This window comes from Alexandromys fortis, unplaced genomic scaffold (assembly GCF_014885135.2).
Source record: "Alexandromys fortis isolate MF-2015 unplaced genomic scaffold, M_Fortis_MF-2015_v1.1 scaffold_175, whole genome shotgun sequence".
In the NCBI taxonomy this organism is placed as follows: Eukaryota; Metazoa; Chordata; class Mammalia; order Rodentia; family Cricetidae; genus Alexandromys; species Alexandromys fortis.
Genome location: NW_026068065.1, coordinates 2562887 through 2581456, shown reverse-complemented (window position 1 = coordinate 2581456; position 18570 = coordinate 2562887). Strand labels below are relative to the sequence as shown.

The following is an 18570-nucleotide window of genomic DNA, read 5'->3' as shown; positions in this document are numbered from 1 at the left end:
GATAATCCTTTCCCATCATGCATCTTAGCATCACATACACACCTGACTGCATAAGCATCAGATGATAAGTAGGGTAATCTCCCCAAGAGTTCACTTTGAGGGCACAGTGTGAGTTACTGTGCACGCACCCAAACCCATCTTAGGCTGACTCAGCCGGTCTCCTACCGGAATATATGGAGAACACATTCAAACAGAAACTGTTAACATTTGGTTATTCTTAGAGGCAGAGAAACATTACTGGATGTGTAGTCCCATGTAGGAGGAGCTCTGAGGTTGCTAGGGGAACTGTTTGAAGAGGGGTGTGTGCATAGAACACGAATGATTAGACAGGAGGGTGCCCGGTCCCCGTGCCTCCCTGCCTCAAGAGCACATCTGTACTTCCGCGCTCTGCAGGAAGGAGTACAGCTGCGCACTGTCAGCGGCTTGTTTGTTCTGAGTTAACTTTCAATCTAGGTAAACTAGATTTGGTGGCCTTTGTGTCTGTCACCCCGCCCCTGCAGAGAGGAGACCATAAGGAGAAAAGTGCCACACCACAGACTTGGAAGACGAGACTGATCACCTGACTAGAGGGGCAAGGGGAAACTTTGCAATGATTGGCTGCCTTTGCCCCCATCCCCATGCAATCTGCTGCCCGTGCTGAGACCAGAGACAGATCTCTAACGTATTAATTCCATATCTTCTCAGATTGCTGGCTCCGTGGCTAAAGCACAGTTTAAAGATTCAATTCTTGGTTTTCGGCCCATGTGTAGGGGTGCCACAGACCCAGCTACAAAACCCCTCCACCTGGTGGGGGGAAGCTGCTAGGCCTGAAGCCCAAAGTAACTTCTTTTTCTACTAGAAAAGAGCCCTCCCTCAACTTAAAAAGGAGGGACCGCCTGAGCACCTCATTCTGGCTCTTCTCCATAAATGTGCAGATATTGGGGGTCCTGGATGGCAGCTCTCTAGGAGACATTGCCCAGAAGGAATTACAAAGACATCTGGTGGGAGAGAAGCAGAGAGGGAGGAGAGGAAGAAAGGTCCCCAGCACAAGGCAGGTAGAACTGCTTGGCGGCAGTGGTCACAGCAGGACTCCATCTTAGGGCTGGGTTAGGCTGCGGCAGGCCCGCTTCAATGGCGAGGCAGCAAGCGCAGAGTCAAGGAGGATCGCGGGTTTCAGGAACAAGTCCAGCTCTGTTCCTAGTGAGCCTGGACTCACGCGACGGTCCGCTTGGGAAAGACTGTATTTTCTCCGCTCACTCGTGTTGGCAAACAGCCAAAAGGAAACCCAGATAAAGAACTAACCACATGTACGAAAGTGTAGTACTTATCTTGTGCAATTCCTGACAAAAGATCCCCCTAAGTATCAGACGGGTGTTCTTCCATTTAACACGTAGAATAAGTCATGGAGGTTTATTCACTGTGTGGCAGGCAATCAAGCTACGTAAAGTTACACAGCTAGCAGTAACGGGGATCTGGTGGTCCCCCTCAAAAGCCTGCGCATTCAACCAGTCTATGTGACAGACGAGAGACAAAGAGAGAGCTTGACAGGCCCCGGCAATGACCCACGCATGGTCACCAGCATTTGGTGATACTTGTGGCCAGTCTGGAATTCATTCAGTACTCATCTCACGGGGGAGGAAGCCAACTGAGAGTGGCTCTGGGGTCTGTTGCCATGCTGCCCAGAGGACTACTCCGACGGACATCTCTACAGGAGCCCTGAGCTCCCAGCACCCAGCAATCACAATGTACTTCATGAATAACACCCTAGAAATGTGGTCGTTGGTAGCGCAGACCACCAAGACGCTCCAGCAAGCAATGTGACGCTTACTGCTCTTCAAGTGGTATTTTACACGCTCTGACCAGCCATGACCGAATGAGAGTAGATAACAACGCAAATCTGAGAAGGGTTTTTGTTTTAAATCCATATGTTATTCATTCAATCCACGTTCATGAAGAGCCCACTCCTGGCCTTGGGTTGTTACCCAGTCTTGGAGTCACGGAGGTCCCCTTTCAACTAATGTCCCCAAGACTGGGTGGTCCTTCTAGCCAGAGGAAGGTGCACTTACCAGCTGGGCAGCCCATCTGGAGAGGTGGCTGCTCCGTGTCATCAAGCTGACTCTGTAGTTCCCGCACGCGTTGGAAGGCATCCAGCTTCATACTACGCTCCTGGGCAAGCCGGCTTCTCATCTGAGGCGAGAGGGTGGGAAGCGGGATCCTTTGTTGTGCTTTCTTGAGTTCCCTTGGTTCCCAGGTGACTTTTGAGGGAGAACGTGGGTCCAAGGCTACCCCATGAGGGACAGTATGGGTTCAAGGCTACCCCATGAGAAGCAGTCAGTCTTCAGGGTCCTGCATAGGCTAAACACAGGCCTGAGTTTGTGTTCCTGGGAAGGAACAGCTAAAGTCAACTGAATTAAATAAAGAGGACCAGAAGCCATCGGTGGAATCCATACTTTATAATCACTTTATAATTACGACTTTGTGCTTCTCTAAAAACTAACATTTACTCATTGTTGTATCTATTTACCTATTTGTGCGTCCATGTCTGGGAAAAATCTGCTCCCTGCAGCTGCAACATTGCCCTGGCCAGTTCTCCCCTTGCACACTGACCTAGCATCCCTAGGCAGGCAAGGGGAGGATCCAAAGTGTTTCTCATCTGCACAAATCACAAGTATTTCTCTTCTAAAATCTAGCCCCTAATTGCTTTTCACTCTGACAACAAGGTCACTGCATAACAAGCAGGAATTGGAGGGCTGGACCTCCAAAGGGAGGAAGGCCAGGGAAATACCAACCACCACCCAAAACTAGAGGGGACATGGAACAGACTTTTTTTTTTTCTTTTTTACAACTTCTGAAAGAATCCAATCTGGCTAGGATCTCATTTTCAGATTTAAGTGTGATAAATAGATGTTTATTGTCAACCATCAAGTTTATGGTAATTCTCTCTCTCTCTCTCTTTCTCTCTGTGCCTGTGTGTGCGTGTGTCTGCCTGCCTGCCTGTCTTGATTTTGGAAACAGGATCTCATGTAGCCTAGGCTGGCTTCAAACTCCTGATTCTGCTTCTGCCTCCCAAGTGATGGATCACAGTTCCATGAGTCTAAGCGGTGCTATGGGTCAAACTCAAGGCTTCATGCCCACCAGGCCAGCACTCTTATGAGCTGACATATACCTCCAGCCCACCTCTAGGAAAAGCTTTAAAATACAGTCCTGTGGGTTTTAAATCTAAACAGAAAGCCCTCCATACCAGTAACTGTGGCCATGAGTTGACTGGTGTGGAGTCCCCCCAAATATAGTTTAGATCTCAGTAGCTCCTCAGAGCTTTCGGTTAGCAGGATGTTGTCATGTAAAGCAGGTCCATAGTCCCGTGAACGTTAGGCATGTATGTCAGGCCCTCGTGCTCCAGGCACGCTGGGGCGGGGGTGGGGTGGGGGTGTCACAGCCAGTAGGGGTGGAAGAGGACCTGGAAGAGGCATACCGAGGGCTTCCTAGCCAAGTCAGGGAAATCTGAGAGCTGCTACAGAGGGAAGCGGCAGACTTACTAAGGCCCCTCCTTGTACACAATGCCTTGGCCAAAATCACTCAGTCAAAGAGACGGTTGAGTCCAGGTCTGTCTATGTGTTTCTGAGGCTTGTCTTGTGTTGATAGTCCCATCACGATCATAAACACTAACCCCATGGAAAGTTAGCTATCAGTGCTTTTCCAGGATTGTGAGTCGTTTGCGCTCCCCTCCCCACAACCTATGAAGTCAGTATATTGTTTTCTCTTTTGCACCGATGCAGAAACTAACTCAGAAAAGTCATGAAGGGGGCCAAAGTCACCCAGCCAGTTATAGCTTGGGGGTGGATCCCAAAGCCTAGGCACTAGCTGATCTGTCCAGACACAGCACAGGCAAAGGGTGTTGTCTGGTCAGTCAGTCATTGGTCGCCCGTGGAGGTGGAGGTTAAAGATAGGCCAAAGAAGCCACTGCTGGCCATGGATGGCGTGGGGGCAGGGGAGTTCCTGGTGGCCTTTTGCTGGCTGAGAATTGCCACTTGGGGTGGAGAAGCCCAGGGACACAAGGGCTGTCAGAGAGGGGGAGGGGTAGTTCAGAAAGAGCCAGCAGTTTTGATGGAAACGTGCGTATTGAGAAAACTCAAAATATTTAGTTTAATTGCCTTCAGAATCTCTGCCATGAAACAACGATAATAACTAAATAATGATCAAATAATAATTAAGGTAGGATTATAGTTTGAATCTGAACTGTCTCATATAGGCTTATGTGTTGACACACTCGGTTCCCAGTGTGGTTTAGATTGTGGAACCTTAAGGAAGTAGAGACTCTGCAGAGGAAGTGGGTCACTGGAGTCGGGTTTGATAGTCTGATTCTATTCCTCATCCACTCTCTCTCTGCTTCCTGATGGGAGATTCTTCAGGATTCTTACTGTTCTGCTGCCTTTGCCTTCTCTGCCAGGATGGACTGTGTCCCCTCAAACTGTGAGCCCGAAGAAGCCCTTTCCCCCTAAAGTGGCCTGTGTCAAGTATTTTATCACACCAATAGAAAAATATAACACAGGTGGCGAGTTTTAGATGAGCAGGCTTGGAGGATGTGGACACCAGACTGCTCCTCGTAGTCAGCCATCGGTGGAGCAAAGGGCGGGGCAGCAGGAGTTTAGTTAATAGTCATTAGGAGATTAGTACCTGGATCAGTGTTTTCTAACTTTGGGAGGAAAAGTAGCTTCCTGGGCTGATGAAACCTCCTGAGTTACCCATAGGGTTATTACCTAATGCCTACCTGGGGCAGACTCCGTGGAATCCCAGACCTCTCGAGATTATTAGACAGCAGAGGCCCTAAAAACATGCCCATGAGATACATATTGCCAAGCTCCTCTGTAAGAGTCAGTGAGAATCAGCCCCAATAGAACTGTCCATTGTTGGACAGAACCAAGGCTCAAAAGGTAAATTTTGTGGTTGGCGTTTTGGGTAGCTTAGACTGACTTCAAATTCATGGCAGTCCTCATGCCTGTGTCTCTGGTGCTAGATTACAGACATGAGCCACCGTGCCCAGGTCCTAAGTGTGAAATTCTCATTTTCTTTGACTCGGCAGCAGCTCATCTCGATCCCCTCGAAGGTAGTTTGTTTAGCATCCTCTCCATTCAACTTAATTCTCATCACCAAACTTCTCCTGGAGCCCTTGAAACCCTGGACCAATAATAGTTCAATTTCATTTTCAATTTGCTTTTCTGTCTCATATGATCACGAGTGAATGAATTAAGGCTTTATTCACCCACTGATATCTGCGAAGCACCGTCTGTGTCAGGTTTTATTGAATTACCTTCTCCTGTCTGCTTACTGAGGCTTGAATTAATCCATACCTGCATTATAATAACCCCTCTCTATTTCCCCTGGGAGGTGTAGTTATAAAAATTATGTCTGCAAGCCACTTTTGCTTTTCACATTTAATCTCTGCATTTCTAGAAACACGCGAGTAAAAACCTGTTATTACAGCTTTAAGACACTTGCTCCTTTTCGAGCAAGTTTTCTAAAAGTTTCTCACAGTTTTCTAAAAGACCCCCGGTTCAAAGGTTAGAGTTGTGTGGAAGCCTGTATTTCAGGGGACATCACAAGGGTACAGGAACAGTGAAGCTCAAGTAATTGCCCCGGGGTGGAAATATAGAACCATTTCCTGGTGCGCCTGGAGTTGACAGAGCAGGAGAGCCTGCTGTGAGCGGCCTGGACTACAAACACTGCAGAAAGCCAGCTGGCTCCTCAGGCTCCTCAGGCTCCTCAGGTTCCATAGGCCCCTGGGGCGGGGTGCGCCCAGCAGCCCTCACCTGCTGCAGGTCTCTGTCCATCTTCTTCCACTGCAGCTGGCCCATTTTCGAAGCCCGCTGGGCCTCTTCTGTCAGGAGCTGCAGTTGTTGCTCCTTTTGCTCCACGTCTTCTAGGAGCTTCTCCATGCCAGATTTTCTTAGGATCTCCAGCTGCTGCCGCGTGACAGAGTCTTGAGTCACTCTGTGTTCCAACTCCCTCAGCAGTTGAGCCTGCAGCAAGGGAGGGCCAAGGCAAGAGAGAAAAGGATCAGCAGTGGGCAACAGAGGTAGCTGAGGCTAGGAGCCCTAACAGCCATTCTTTCAGCATGGCTGGCTGCACTGGTCTGTGGCTTTGGGGACAAGAGCCTGACTATTTGGTCCTGGGTTGCTGGACTGGTAAGCAGGGAGAACCCTAGGATCTTGTCTCACCCGGCACCTTTTGTTTTGTTTTATTTTGTTTTGAGACAGGATTTGTTTGTTCTGGAACTCGCTCTGCAGACCAAGCTGGCCTTGAGCTCACAGAGATTCCCCCTGCCTCTGCCTCCTAAGTGCTAGAATTAAAGGCGTGCGCCACCACCACCAGGCTCACCTGGCACTTCTACTGTGAACCCTGAGACATCAGTCATAGGGAACAGAACCCACAACAAACTCTAACGAAAGCCAGGATGTGCTAATGCCCCCACCCCACAACATTACCAGGTCAAGATATTGAGTTTCTGGGTACCGGGCATGAGATGATGATATTCATGCTAACTACCTACCCACCGAACACTCATATGAACCACGAGCCACATTCGCATTGCCATAAAGCTTTTCTCATGAGGGCCAGCAATAGTTGGGTTCAGTTCTGAGCAGGCAAGGACATGTCACTGAAGCTTCAGTGTGGGAGGGTGCTTCTAACTTGGGCTCTGTCTTCACTGTCAAAATATCTCTGGGGAAGCCAGACTCTACATAGTTAAAACAAGAAAATGGAAGTGAGAGGGAGCTGGAAAGTCACTTTGCCTCTATGAGGCAAAGAAAAAGCGAAAGTCAGGGCGAAGAGGAAGAAAAAGTCAATTTGGAATTTGTCTTCCTTCCAGCTGAGTGAAAATAAGGACATGACTGCTCCTAGGTGAGGCTGAGGAGAAGGCTTTTATTGGAGTTACAGGGAGAGCACAGCCAGAGGCATCCGGAAGAGTCTGGAGCAGGCCGAGAAAGCAGTCGACTGAACACCTGGAGAGAGGGAGCGGGAGGGGGAGAGAGTGAACAAGAGAGTGAACCATGGGAGAGCCAAGAACCAAGAGACCACGTAGCCAAAATGACTGAGTTATAGAGGCAAAATAAAATAAAACAAAGGAAAGAAGGAAGGAAGGAAGGAAGGAAGGAAGGAAGGAAGGAAGGAAGGAAGGAAGGAAAAAAAAGCAAGAGGAAGAGAAGGGAAGCAAAGCTCGGGGGCTGGGGGTATGTGTGTGTGTATGGGTGTGTGGGTGTGTGTACATCAGATGCCGAGAGGAGGCAGGGTTCGGTACCAAGTACTTGCGATGCTGGGTGCTTCTGCCTTGGTATGTTAGTAGGCACCTGGGTTAGCCGTTTGTCCTGAGTGTCTTTGGGAACTAACTCCAGTGTTTCTCAAATCAGTGACATTCTAGACACTAGGTGAACTCCAGTGTTTCTCAAATCAGTGACATTCTAGACACTAGGTGACTCTGTGACTGTTGCCAGTGGCCACAGTGTCCCTTCTCATGGCCACACTCAGGGGCTCTAAATACCTGGGTATCCTGCTGCTGCCACAGCTTCCTGTTGTCAGTCTGAGCTTTGGCCAGGGCCTGCCTGGCAGCCCGTAGCTGTTGATGTAGTAACCCCACTTCTTGCTCTGCCATGAGCTTGATTCTCAGGCACTCTCTTTGGCTGTGTATATATTCCTGCAAACACAGTGAGACAGGGAGCGAGCGTCTTCTCTATGGTTTTAGTCTCAAGCCTCGGCTACCGTCTCACGGGGGGGCCCTTCTTTACCGCCTCCCCTAGAGCGGAGCTCGGACTGGCCATTGCTTAAGTGAGCTTAGTTATGGAAAATGCCACAGATTCGAGTAAATCCACATCTCGAGAAAGTGCAACTTTCCAGACCATCCCCGATGTGTGCTTTGCCATTTGGATGTGTTTAAAGCAGAGTTTCCCCAGACCATCACAGGCAAAACCAAATCCAGCAGCCTCAAGCCCTTAACAAACACCCCCTGCCATCTCCCCTCCTTCCGTAGGCACCATGCTTTCATGGCCGATGACTGGTTCTGCCTTGCTCGTTTCTATTTATCCCAAGGCTCTAAGTCTGCCTATTCTCCGGGTGGGGGTGGGGAATGATCAATTGCCAGTTGCCAGAGTCTTTAACATCGCTGGGCCTGTCACCTGCCACCAGTACAGCAGCTGCATTCGGCCTGGCCAGAAGTGTCACACACGGGTATGGGCGGAGTGGGGGTGGGGGGAGGGGCTCTCTTAAACACTCACCTTCTCTGCCCTGCTCAGCTGACCTCTGAGATGAGCCTGCTGCGCAGCCAGACGCCAGCGGCCCAGGCTCCGTACTTTGCACACTACAGCAGCCAGGGTGCCCCTGTCGTCCTGCTCCGAGGGGCGCAGCTGCTCCTGCCAGGAAGGCTTACTTTTAGAAAAGGCCACTCTCAGTCCTTTTTCCCAGAAGGGCATGGCTCCTAACGCCAGAAAACAGATACTAACACCAGAAACGTGCCTTCCGCAAGGAGACGTGACCCTATGAAGCTCAGCCCGCCCCAGCGTCCCTTTAAAAGGTCCGCCACAGTGTTTCTGGGAGACCCCTCTGGAATGCTAAGCGGGTCAATGGTGGGCCGGGCCTTGGAAAGAACTGTGGTATGAGATCACGCACTTTGCCTGTGTTCTCTTTTGTTCCTTCGTCGGGTCTGGCAGAGCCCCAGGTTTTCTTGAGCTGCTTCACTTTGGCAGTCCCTTCGGCTCTCACTTCACCGAGGAGCTCACACACTCTCTGGATCAAATTAAATTGATTCTCATCCAGAGCTTCCTGAAATTGCAGACTCAGGTCAAGGGAGTACAGAGGGCTTGTGCGGGGTGAAGGGCAGGATTACAATGCCCTCCATTGCGACAGTTACAAGGCAGGTACAGGAGGGGCCCTGAAGTGTTGGCTTTACTCTGCAAGGCTTCATATTTTGGCCACCAAAGTCCTAGGACACGCTTTGCTTGTCAACACCAAGGCACGCTGAGCCAGCAGGACGGTGAGTAGAGCCACGAGAGGCGACAGAGAGACAATCTACCGGCTGCATCAGGTTAGTTAGGAAAGGTGGAGTTTGGGCTCCCAGGTTGGCTCAGAGCAGAATCTAATGAGTCTCTCACTGAAGATGAGCCACGACTGAGGAATTTGATTAAATACAGATAAGTGACGGAAGAAGATGGGCTGGCCGCCCCCTTAGGCTCCAGTGGACACCGGGTATGAGATGTGCTGTTCTGAGTGGCCGTGGCTGATGGCAGACAATGACACGGAACGCTTATGTAAGCCTAACTGTGGGCGCAGTGCTGTGAACTGAATCGCAACTCTTCCCAAATTCACCTATTCAACCTCCGACGTCTGGCCATCGAAGACCTTTCTGGGGTTCAGATTAGGACATGGGGTGTGTCCCTATCCCAGGGAGACTGTGCCCTGTTAGAGCAGAGGTTTCTCTTTTTCTTCCTCTCCACAGGGGGAAGGTGGCTTCTTTCTCTACTAGGAAGACATCAGTCTGCCCTCTTACCCTTGTCTCCGACTCCTGGCTTCCAGAACTATGAGAGAACAAACACCCGTGCTTTAGCTACCCAATCTAGGGCATTTTATTGTGGCACCTGAGCAGACAAGTCCCAGGGCTGAGAAGTAGACATTTGGGCACTTTTATTTTTATTTTTTAAATATCTGAACCACTTCCTGGGCGAGGAAGGCAGGAGAGTGCCCACTTAGAGACTATGTCAGGAAGCCTGACTGCTGGTTACCTACCAGTGGGAACAATGTCATTGCCTTGGGGCCAAAGAGTTGGACAGGGATTCCCTACTTCTGGGGATTTGGTAAAACTCCCGCAGTCTGGGAGAAGCTGGAGTCCACTTTTTCTCTTCTCGTGCCTGCAGGAGTGCTCGGGAAAGGCTGATTTCCATAGTCTCCTCCCGCAGCACTAGGCCATTTTGAATTTGATCTTTGAGTATTTGCAAGCATTTGTATTTTGCAAGTAAACAGAATCTCTGATATTCCCCGGAGGACAAAGGCAGAGAGAGCATCGCTGGGTCTCCTGCTAATAAAACAACTGTAGGGTCTGTCCTGGAACCCCCAGGGAGGAGTGGAAGGTAAGGGACTAAGTGGGGCTGGCTCTAGAGACTACCCAGTGCTGCAGAAGAAGGCTGGGGAAGAGAGCTAGAGGCCTGATACCTTGTGGGCACGCACTGAGCTCCATAGGGCAGGGTGACCTGATGAGTCATTTTAGGCACAGGACATCCGTTTCCCTGATTCTCAGTTTTAAACAGCGGCTAGCTTCCACAGTGAATTTACAAGGGAATCCCATCATTCCTCTCTGGGTGGCCCCTTGGTGGACAGGTTGGTAGCTCCCGGATTCTCAACAGGGAAGAAAGGCAGAAGGGCATATGGATGGCGATTCAGATCTGTGGAAACTAGTTCAGACTCCAGACTTGCCCGGCAAGCTGTCAGGCTGCTGGTCCCTCGGCTCAAGCAGGGCTCTAAGGGCCTTTGATCATCCTCTTGGGTGTCTCCTTGACTGAAGTAACAGTGATAGATGTCAGAGGGAAGTTGAAGCAGAATAGCTCCTCTTTCCAACAGCCGCTAGATCTCAGCTGTGAGCCAAACCTCTCAGTTATCCTAGGCTTGGTGTCTATCCTGCAAGAATCATGACAACTCAGACCGCTGACATGACTCAGGGGGTGGAGGTGCCTGCCCTCATGCCTGACGGCCTGAGTTTGATCCCTGGAACCCACAGTGGGGGAAAGGAAAAAACTGATGTCCGCAAGTTGCTCTCTGACTTCCACCTGGGTATTGTGGCATATGCATACTAACACACACACACACACACACACACACCACACACATACACGCACACACACACACACGAAATCAAAGCAAAATCAAATAATAACCACTCACTGCTAAGTCTCTCTTCAGCAAAAATTTCTATTTGGCTAGTTGTAGGGGTGCACATCTATCCTCCCAGCACAAGGGAGGCTCAAGCAGGGGAACGTTTTGACTTTGAGTTAGGCATGGACTACACAGCAAGTTCCAGGCCAGTCAGGACTACCTAGCAAGACCATGTCTCAACCAAACCAACCCACAACCAAACAAAACCTCCTCAGTTGAAATTTTGGGGGCTCAAGAACCTCTTGGTACCTCAAAGGTCATTCTATCATTGGTCCCTTGGTATGCAGCTGCCGGGCTTCCCGGATCTCAGACGTGAGACACTTACCTTTATGTGTAAGCAGGTCATAAACAAAGCTTGCACTAATTCTCTGTATTCCTCCTGGACTTCTTTTCTAATCTGGTTTTTTAGATCCAGAGTCTCCTCTTGTAGATCCGCGAGCTGGGCTCTCAGAGCAGTGACTTCCATGATCAAGTCATGGCTGAGCTCCGCAACCTAGTATCGGAAATAATGCGGACTGCACAGCAGGACGGATGGGCAGCCATGGGGAAATTGCAAGTTGCAGAACAGCTCTGTATAGACTAGCAAGTCGACCCACTGTGTGGAGGGCAGAGCCTCGGGCTGACGTCACAGCCCTGAGTGACATCAGACACATCTAACACTCACGGGCCTCGGCCTCCCGAGTGCTGAGGTGAAAGGCACTCACCCTGCATAGAACATTCTTAATCTAATGAAAGAACAGGCCCCAAAGAACTGGTATTTATGCACAGTACTTCTGATAAACCCTTCATCTGTCTTGGCGTTCATCTCCAAACTGGCCTTCCCTTGACTCCTCAACCAAACGCTGTTTCGTTTTTGAAATGCACGCTAACTGGCATTTAAAAACAGAAAGAGAGACGCATGCCCACACAGTTCTGTTAAATACCACCCTCTCCAAACAATACACAACAAAGACAATTTAAGAAATCTATCTCTAGGGGAAAAATGCCCATTGCACAAAATGAAATTCTAGCCTTGAGTGTGCCAGCATGGACCCCTATGGCCGGGACTGCTGCAGGCAACACTAACTTCCGGTATGTAACTGACTTACCCGACTAGCACAGTCTTCAGGAGGAACTTGACTTCTTCGAAGCAAGTCTACTTCCTGAGGAGGAGAAGGCAGGGCTCAGTCCAGCACACATGCATGGCAGTGTACATGAAATCCCTTCCTGTTGGTGTCTATAGCCCCATTCTAAGATCCTCTGGCCCCTGGCCCTGGCAGTAGCTTGGGCTGTGCTTGGTACCGTGTTAGACTTTGAGATCTCTCTCTTCCCCCCTTCCTCTTTTCCTTCTTTCCTCCTTTCTTCCCTTCCTCCTTCCCTCCGTCCCTCATGTATACAAGACTGGCGTTGAACTTCATATATGACTGAGGGTGACCCTAACCTTCTGGTTTTCCTGCCTCTACTTTCCAAGTTCTGGTGGTTACAAGGTTGCACCACCATGGGCACTTAAACTTTGGGGGTTCTTAACAGAGCATCGAAAGATAACATGCGAGCCAGGTGTGGGGGAACATGCTTGTAATCCCAGCTCTGGGAAGGCAGAGACAGGTGGATACCTGAATCTTGCGGGCCAGAGAGCCAAGCTGAACTGGCAAGCTCCAGGTTCCAGTGAGAGAAGAGGTCTCAGAAGATAAGATGGGGAGTTTCTGAGAGATGACATGCACATGAGCACGTGGACAAGTGCACACACAGATTTAAAAAAAAAAAAAAAAAGAAAACCTGCAACGTAACTTCCAGGCTTCTACAGTGATGCAGAGTCAACTAGGGGAAGCCATCAAGTGTGGGCAAGTCCAAGACGCACTGTTTGATATTTTAATGTGTCATTCGATTTTTTTGGACACTATTTCTCATTTTTCCCTGTGTATAAAGTAAGACTATATGACTCCTCGGATACAACCTATTTCAAAACAGTGTATACTCTATGGCGGTGTGACTCTGAGACCCTGTGGGTACTGGGACCAAGTCTTGTGGTGTAATTGGCCCTCTTGAGTTCATAGAGAGTGACACTATTTGGAAGTCTGGCCTTGTTGGGGGAAGTGTGTCACTGTGGGGGTGGGCTTTGAGGTCTCCTTTGCTCTAGCTTCATTCAGTGTAACACTCAGACCACTTCCTGTTACTTTGGGGTCAAGATGTAGGACTCTCAGATCCTTCTCCAGCACCATGTCTGTCTGTCTGTCTGCCACCATGTCCTGCCATGATGAGAATGAACTAAACTCAAAACGTAAGTCATCCCAATTAAATGATTTCCTTGATAAGCCTTGCTGTGGTCATGGTGTCTCTCCACAGTAATAGAACCCTCACTAAGACAAGGTCTCACCACTGATACTGACTGATGAAGACAGAGGATATACATATATGCATGATTCTCTGATAGACCAGGAATAACCCAAGAAGATTGGTGTTCTCTGGGGGAGGAGGTTGCATCTTTCTCAAAGGCTCAACCCATTTATTGGTCATGCCTTGTATCCATGGTAACCTCTACAGCCTACAACCCCAGTCGCTGCTAGGAACTTAGCAACTGAGAATGTCAGGGTCTGAAAAAAGAAACCAATGAGGAAAAATGTGGAGGGCACTGTTTCCCCCCTATATTTGGCATAAAAACAGCTCTCTTCACCTGCTCAGATTTTCTGGGCCTGGTGACTCTGAGGCCTCCATGCCCACACCCTTTCTCCTTCAATGTTCTCACCTTCTTGGGCACCCACCTGCTCCCTCTGGCTCAGCTTCTCCNAATATTTTTCTTATTCTTGGGTATAATATAACTCTAGAAATTATTGTTAAATCTGGTACCAATAGTGGAGCTGTAACTATGCCTGCCTTTCCGGGAGGTGGATTTAAGTATCCTTTATGGTAATGGACTGTATACAGAGGGTACGTCTTGTTGTTATTATGGATTGCTCCTCTATATACTATTCTGGGATCTGTTATTTTATAATCTGGCCAATGAGAAAATTTTAATGGTACATATATTACAGATTCCCAGTCCTGTGAAAATGAAGTGTTTGTTCCTTTTGGCATATGGGTTACCCAATCTGTGATATACCATTCATTATATTCTGGATTTATAGTTAATGATGAGTGGTAATATGGTACCCCATAATGATTATAGATTATGGTATTTTCTTCTGTTATGTTTATCCATCTAAACCAATTTATTTCCTTAGTAATACCTGTCCTATAATGTGCTGTAGCCCTGGTATATTTAAACTTTTCATCTAATGATAATCCTATTGCTACTTTGGAGTGATTATTATTTCTATAAATTTGTATTGGGTTTTCTATAATAATTTTAGCTGGCACATATGATATATTTGAATATCCATAATAGGTAACCTCATGAGTAATTTCTTGTGTGGTTCCATATTTCATCTTAACTGTTACATTCTTAATTTCTGCGTCAATATCCCATGGTATGGGATATACATCTGTTATGGATTCCCAATGGCACAATTGTATGTCTGCTCTTATGATCCCTAGTTTATCTCTTGTGGTCATACTTTTTCCTCTGTCCCACAATCCAGATCTAAGATATGGGAGTGTGTCTTTTAATATATATATAATATAATTATTCTGTCTCACAATATCGTTTTTTGTCCATTTTGTTAAATCAATACTTATGTGTGTTTCATTATACGTGCTTTCTCCTGTTGAGCCCTTGATTATATGAAGTTTTAGTAACTTCTCTGCTTTTACTGTTACATATGGATAACTTTCCTCTGTAAAATTTCTTATATAGCTTGTTAAGTATATTGTACTGGCTATTGATGTATTTTTTGCTATTACTGCTAGATGGCCATGTGTATCATTAATATATACAAAGGCCTCAGTTATATTCATCTTAATATCTTGTATATTAGCTACACCTGTTGTCATATTGTGATGTTTTTCAATACAAGCCCATACCATATCATGATGTGATGTCTCATTATGCTTATCCATTGTTATAGCCAAATAGCATCTATGGGTTGCAATTTTACATGTAAATCCTATAGATTCTTTGTATCTATTCATATGCCATGGTTGTGGAATTACAGATGTTAATACTAGTGGGAACCTCCAGTGTTCCACACCTGTCTTCAACAACTTTTTCCATGTTTCCCATTGCCATTTTTCATTGCTTTCAATATATGGATACATATTTTGCAAAACTACTGTTTTACCATTAATTGTTGTATTGTATGTTCTAGGTAATTTCTTCAAATTGTATCCTACTGGTGTAATATTACCGAACCATGGTAGATTAGGAAAATCTGTTACACACAGGAAATTTGCTGTTTTATTGTTAACCTGTGTGTTACTAATTTTTGACCATAGGCTGTTTGGGCATTTATTTCCATATGGTTTTGGTATTGTCATGGTTCCATATTTTACTAGATTTGGTTCTGCAAACATGTCCTTCCATATCTGTACTGGTGAGGGTGTTGTGGGTTTTGTTGTGGTGCTATTATCCTCACTATCTTCATAATTATTATCATAATTAGGATATTCATAATTTTGTTCATCAAATCCTTCTGATGTTTTGTTGTACCAATAACCTACCATTCCTTCATCCATTTCTTTGTCTAATAGTACTGCAAAATGTCTTCTTACATAAGAGGCATTCATAGCTGCTCCACACGTAAATGTGGATTGTGCATCTGTGTCAGTATATCTTGTTCCTGTAACTATAATTGTTTTATACTTATTATTGACTCTAACAACGAATGCATCTGGCTGTATTTCTCGCCAGTGCACTGCATAATGTGGCATTGTGTCTGTTTTATTAACCCAGATTTCAATCCAATGGCATTTGTGTGGATTCATTTCCGTATCTAAATTGGAAGCATTTTTTGTCATGTCCTTCATGTAGGCTAGTGTGTGTGCATTTGATCCTACCACTTTTCTATATTGTTCACAGCCCTGTTGCCATGCATATTGTACACAGTATGCATATTTTTGCCAAAAGCTGTGAAAAGTATTGGTCACTTTGACCCAATCTCTAAAGGATGTCCAATATTCTGGAAATATTGCAGATTCATTATATCTTGGCCTATTTGCTATCCTTCTTACTTCTTGTAATTTTGTTTTAGTTATAGTGTTGGTGCTGGCTATAATTATTTGCCAATAAAATGCCACCAACAAAAGGTAATGTTTACAATTAAATCTTTTGCGTGGTACTGTTTTGCTCCCTTTATTTCTATTGAATGATTGTATATATTCAAACATAATTCTCCTTTTAGAGTTACATCGATTATTGGTATCACCAGGTATATGCTGATTAAGCACAGTGCCAGGCACATGTAAAGTGTCCTGCACTGTGTTTTCCATGAGGGCCATTTGCATCCCATTCCTCATGCAAGATTTTCTAACCTTACCAATTTTAGGTCACCTTTACCTTGTGATATCCACGCGTTATTTGCGTGCCCTTCTGTTATTATTTCTGCAGGTGATATTTCCTGGTTTTTCGGGTTCCTGTAAATGGCGTGATGAGGTCTAATTAGTTTGTTATCTTGTACTTCTGGATATTCTATTCTTATATTTTTATGAATGGCTTCCTGTATTGGTGACTGTCTGTTTAGCCTTGGTCTTTGATTTAATTCTATTACTGCTAAATGTAAGGCTTTCCATAGTGGTGGCTCTTTATTCAACAGTTGTGCTTTTAATAAGCCATTAAATCGTTCTATACTTCCTGCTGCTGTGGGTGTATAGGCTTGATGAAATTCCCATAGTATTCCTAATTGTTTGGCCAATTGTTGCGTTAATTTTCCTGTAAAATGTGTGCCTTGATCACTCTGTATTATATCTGGCTGTCCATATGCTGCTGTCCATGCTAATATTGTTATTATGCATGTTTGCTGATCTGGTTTAGGTCCGTCTTTTGCCATCCCCAGACCTGTACAAATATCTACCATTGTACATGCATATCTGTTCCTAAATTTTGCTAGTGGGCCTATAAATTCTATTTGTACTATTTTATTAAAGTACCATCTAGGTCCCACTGTACCTCTATAATTATGTGTAAATCTTTTACTTTGTGATGGACAATTATTGCAAAATCTTATTGCTGATTTGATTTGGGACCAACTTGATTTTATATTTCGTTGGTCAAACCATTGTTTTAGTGCATGTGTTCCCATGTGTCCCAATTCTTCATGTAATTTTAGAATTTCTTGTGGGTGTACTTCTTTAGTTAGGTCTGGGTTCGAGATTTTAATCCAATCTCGTTTTATCTTTATTTTGTTTCCTTCCTGGGGTATTGTTTTGTAAATTGCCTTTAATTTGATTGCCGCTGCTGCCAGCTTATCTACAGTGTCATTATATTTATGCATNCTTCTCCCTTGGGTCCCTACCTGCTCCCTCTGGCTCAGCTTCTCCCTAGCATGTTGCAGTACATGCTCGTAGCACATGGAGTAGGTCTCAAAGTTGCTGCGTTCTCTTGCCATGACATCACAACCCAGGGAAAGGAGGCAGGCTTCAAGGTGGTCCCTCTTGAAGGTGATCTGAAAAGGCAATGATGTCTCTTAGTGGCTTCTGGAAGCCATCTGCGCTCGGGGCACATGCTGGCTCTGGCTCGTGGACACATCTTCATTTCCCCTCAACACCAAGACATTGGTTGACTCCAATCCTACGAACCGCCCCTCAGCTCTGCTCTGAACATTGGCAAAGCCAGGAACAAGGGAAGAAACATTGACTGACTCTGGTCCTACAATCCCCTCCCCCCTCAGCTCTACTCTGAACATTGGCAGAGCCGGGAACAAGGGAAGAAAAGAAGGCTGGCCTGTCAAGTGTCTCAAACATTAAAGATTAGAAATCAAAGTAAGAAACCACGAGAATGCAAAATCTAGTTCTACTTTCAAAGAGGATAAGCTACATGGCTGGCTTTGGATGTGCGTCCAGAAAGTACTCTGCGCTCTGTTTTGAAGTGTGGAGGCACAGGGAGAGCTGCTCCCCAGGCAGAGCTCACACTATGACCCCCAACTGCCTCTCGGTCTGTGCCACACCACGGGCATTCACATCCTAGTGCTGTCTGTTCTCACTCTGGGAACACAGCTGAGGGAGGAGACCCAGGTAAGTCTAGATCAGTGGTTCTCAACCTGTAGGTCTTGACCCCTTTGGGGGTGTCCAATGACCCTTTCACAGGGGTTTCCTAAGACCATCGGAAAATACAGATATTTATATTATGATCTGTGCGTCAGCTCCCATGGTGTAATAGTTAACACTCTGGATTCAGAATCCGGCGATCTGAGTTTATCTCTTGGTGGAACCAAGGTTCTTTGAGGAAGAGACCTGGTCAGTGATCCTCATCAACTCAGAGGTGAAAGCCAATATAAACGGGTTGCCCATGCGTGCTGCAGCATTGCTGGGGAACGTTTCACTTCACTTCATATTATGATTCGCAGCAGTAGCAAGATTACGGCTTTGATGCGGCAATGAGAATAGCTTTCTGGTTGGGAGTCACCGCCACATGGGGAACTGCATTAAAGTGTCGCAGCGGTAGGAAAGTCAAGAACCACTGTGCTAAGCCAGCTGTCCAGCCCATATTTCTTTCTTTCTTTCTTTCTTTCTTTCTTTCTTTCTTTCTTTCTTTCTTTCTTTCTTTCCTTCCTTCCTTCCTTCCTTCCTTCCTTCCTTCCTTCTTTCTTTCTTTCTTTCTTTCTTTCTTTCTTTCTT

At 46.5% G+C, this 18570-nt stretch overlaps 1 protein-coding gene across 1 annotated transcript in view; it reads right to left on the bottom strand.

Annotated features, from left to right (window-relative positions):
* Window positions 1–18570, bottom strand: part of LOC126487621 (uncharacterized) — a 178778-nt gene that overhangs the window by 5335 nt on the left and 154873 nt on the right. Inside the window, 8 exon segments of the mRNA XM_050120553.1 lie at window positions 2046–2166; window positions 5787–5996; window positions 7514–7666; window positions 8244–8378; window positions 8635–8787; window positions 11213–11380; window positions 11976–12029; window positions 17250–17399. Of these exon segments, the coding sequence (XP_049976510.1) occupies window positions 2046–2166; window positions 5787–5996; window positions 7514–7666; window positions 8244–8378; window positions 8635–8787; window positions 11213–11380; window positions 11976–12029; window positions 17250–17399 (1144 nt within the window).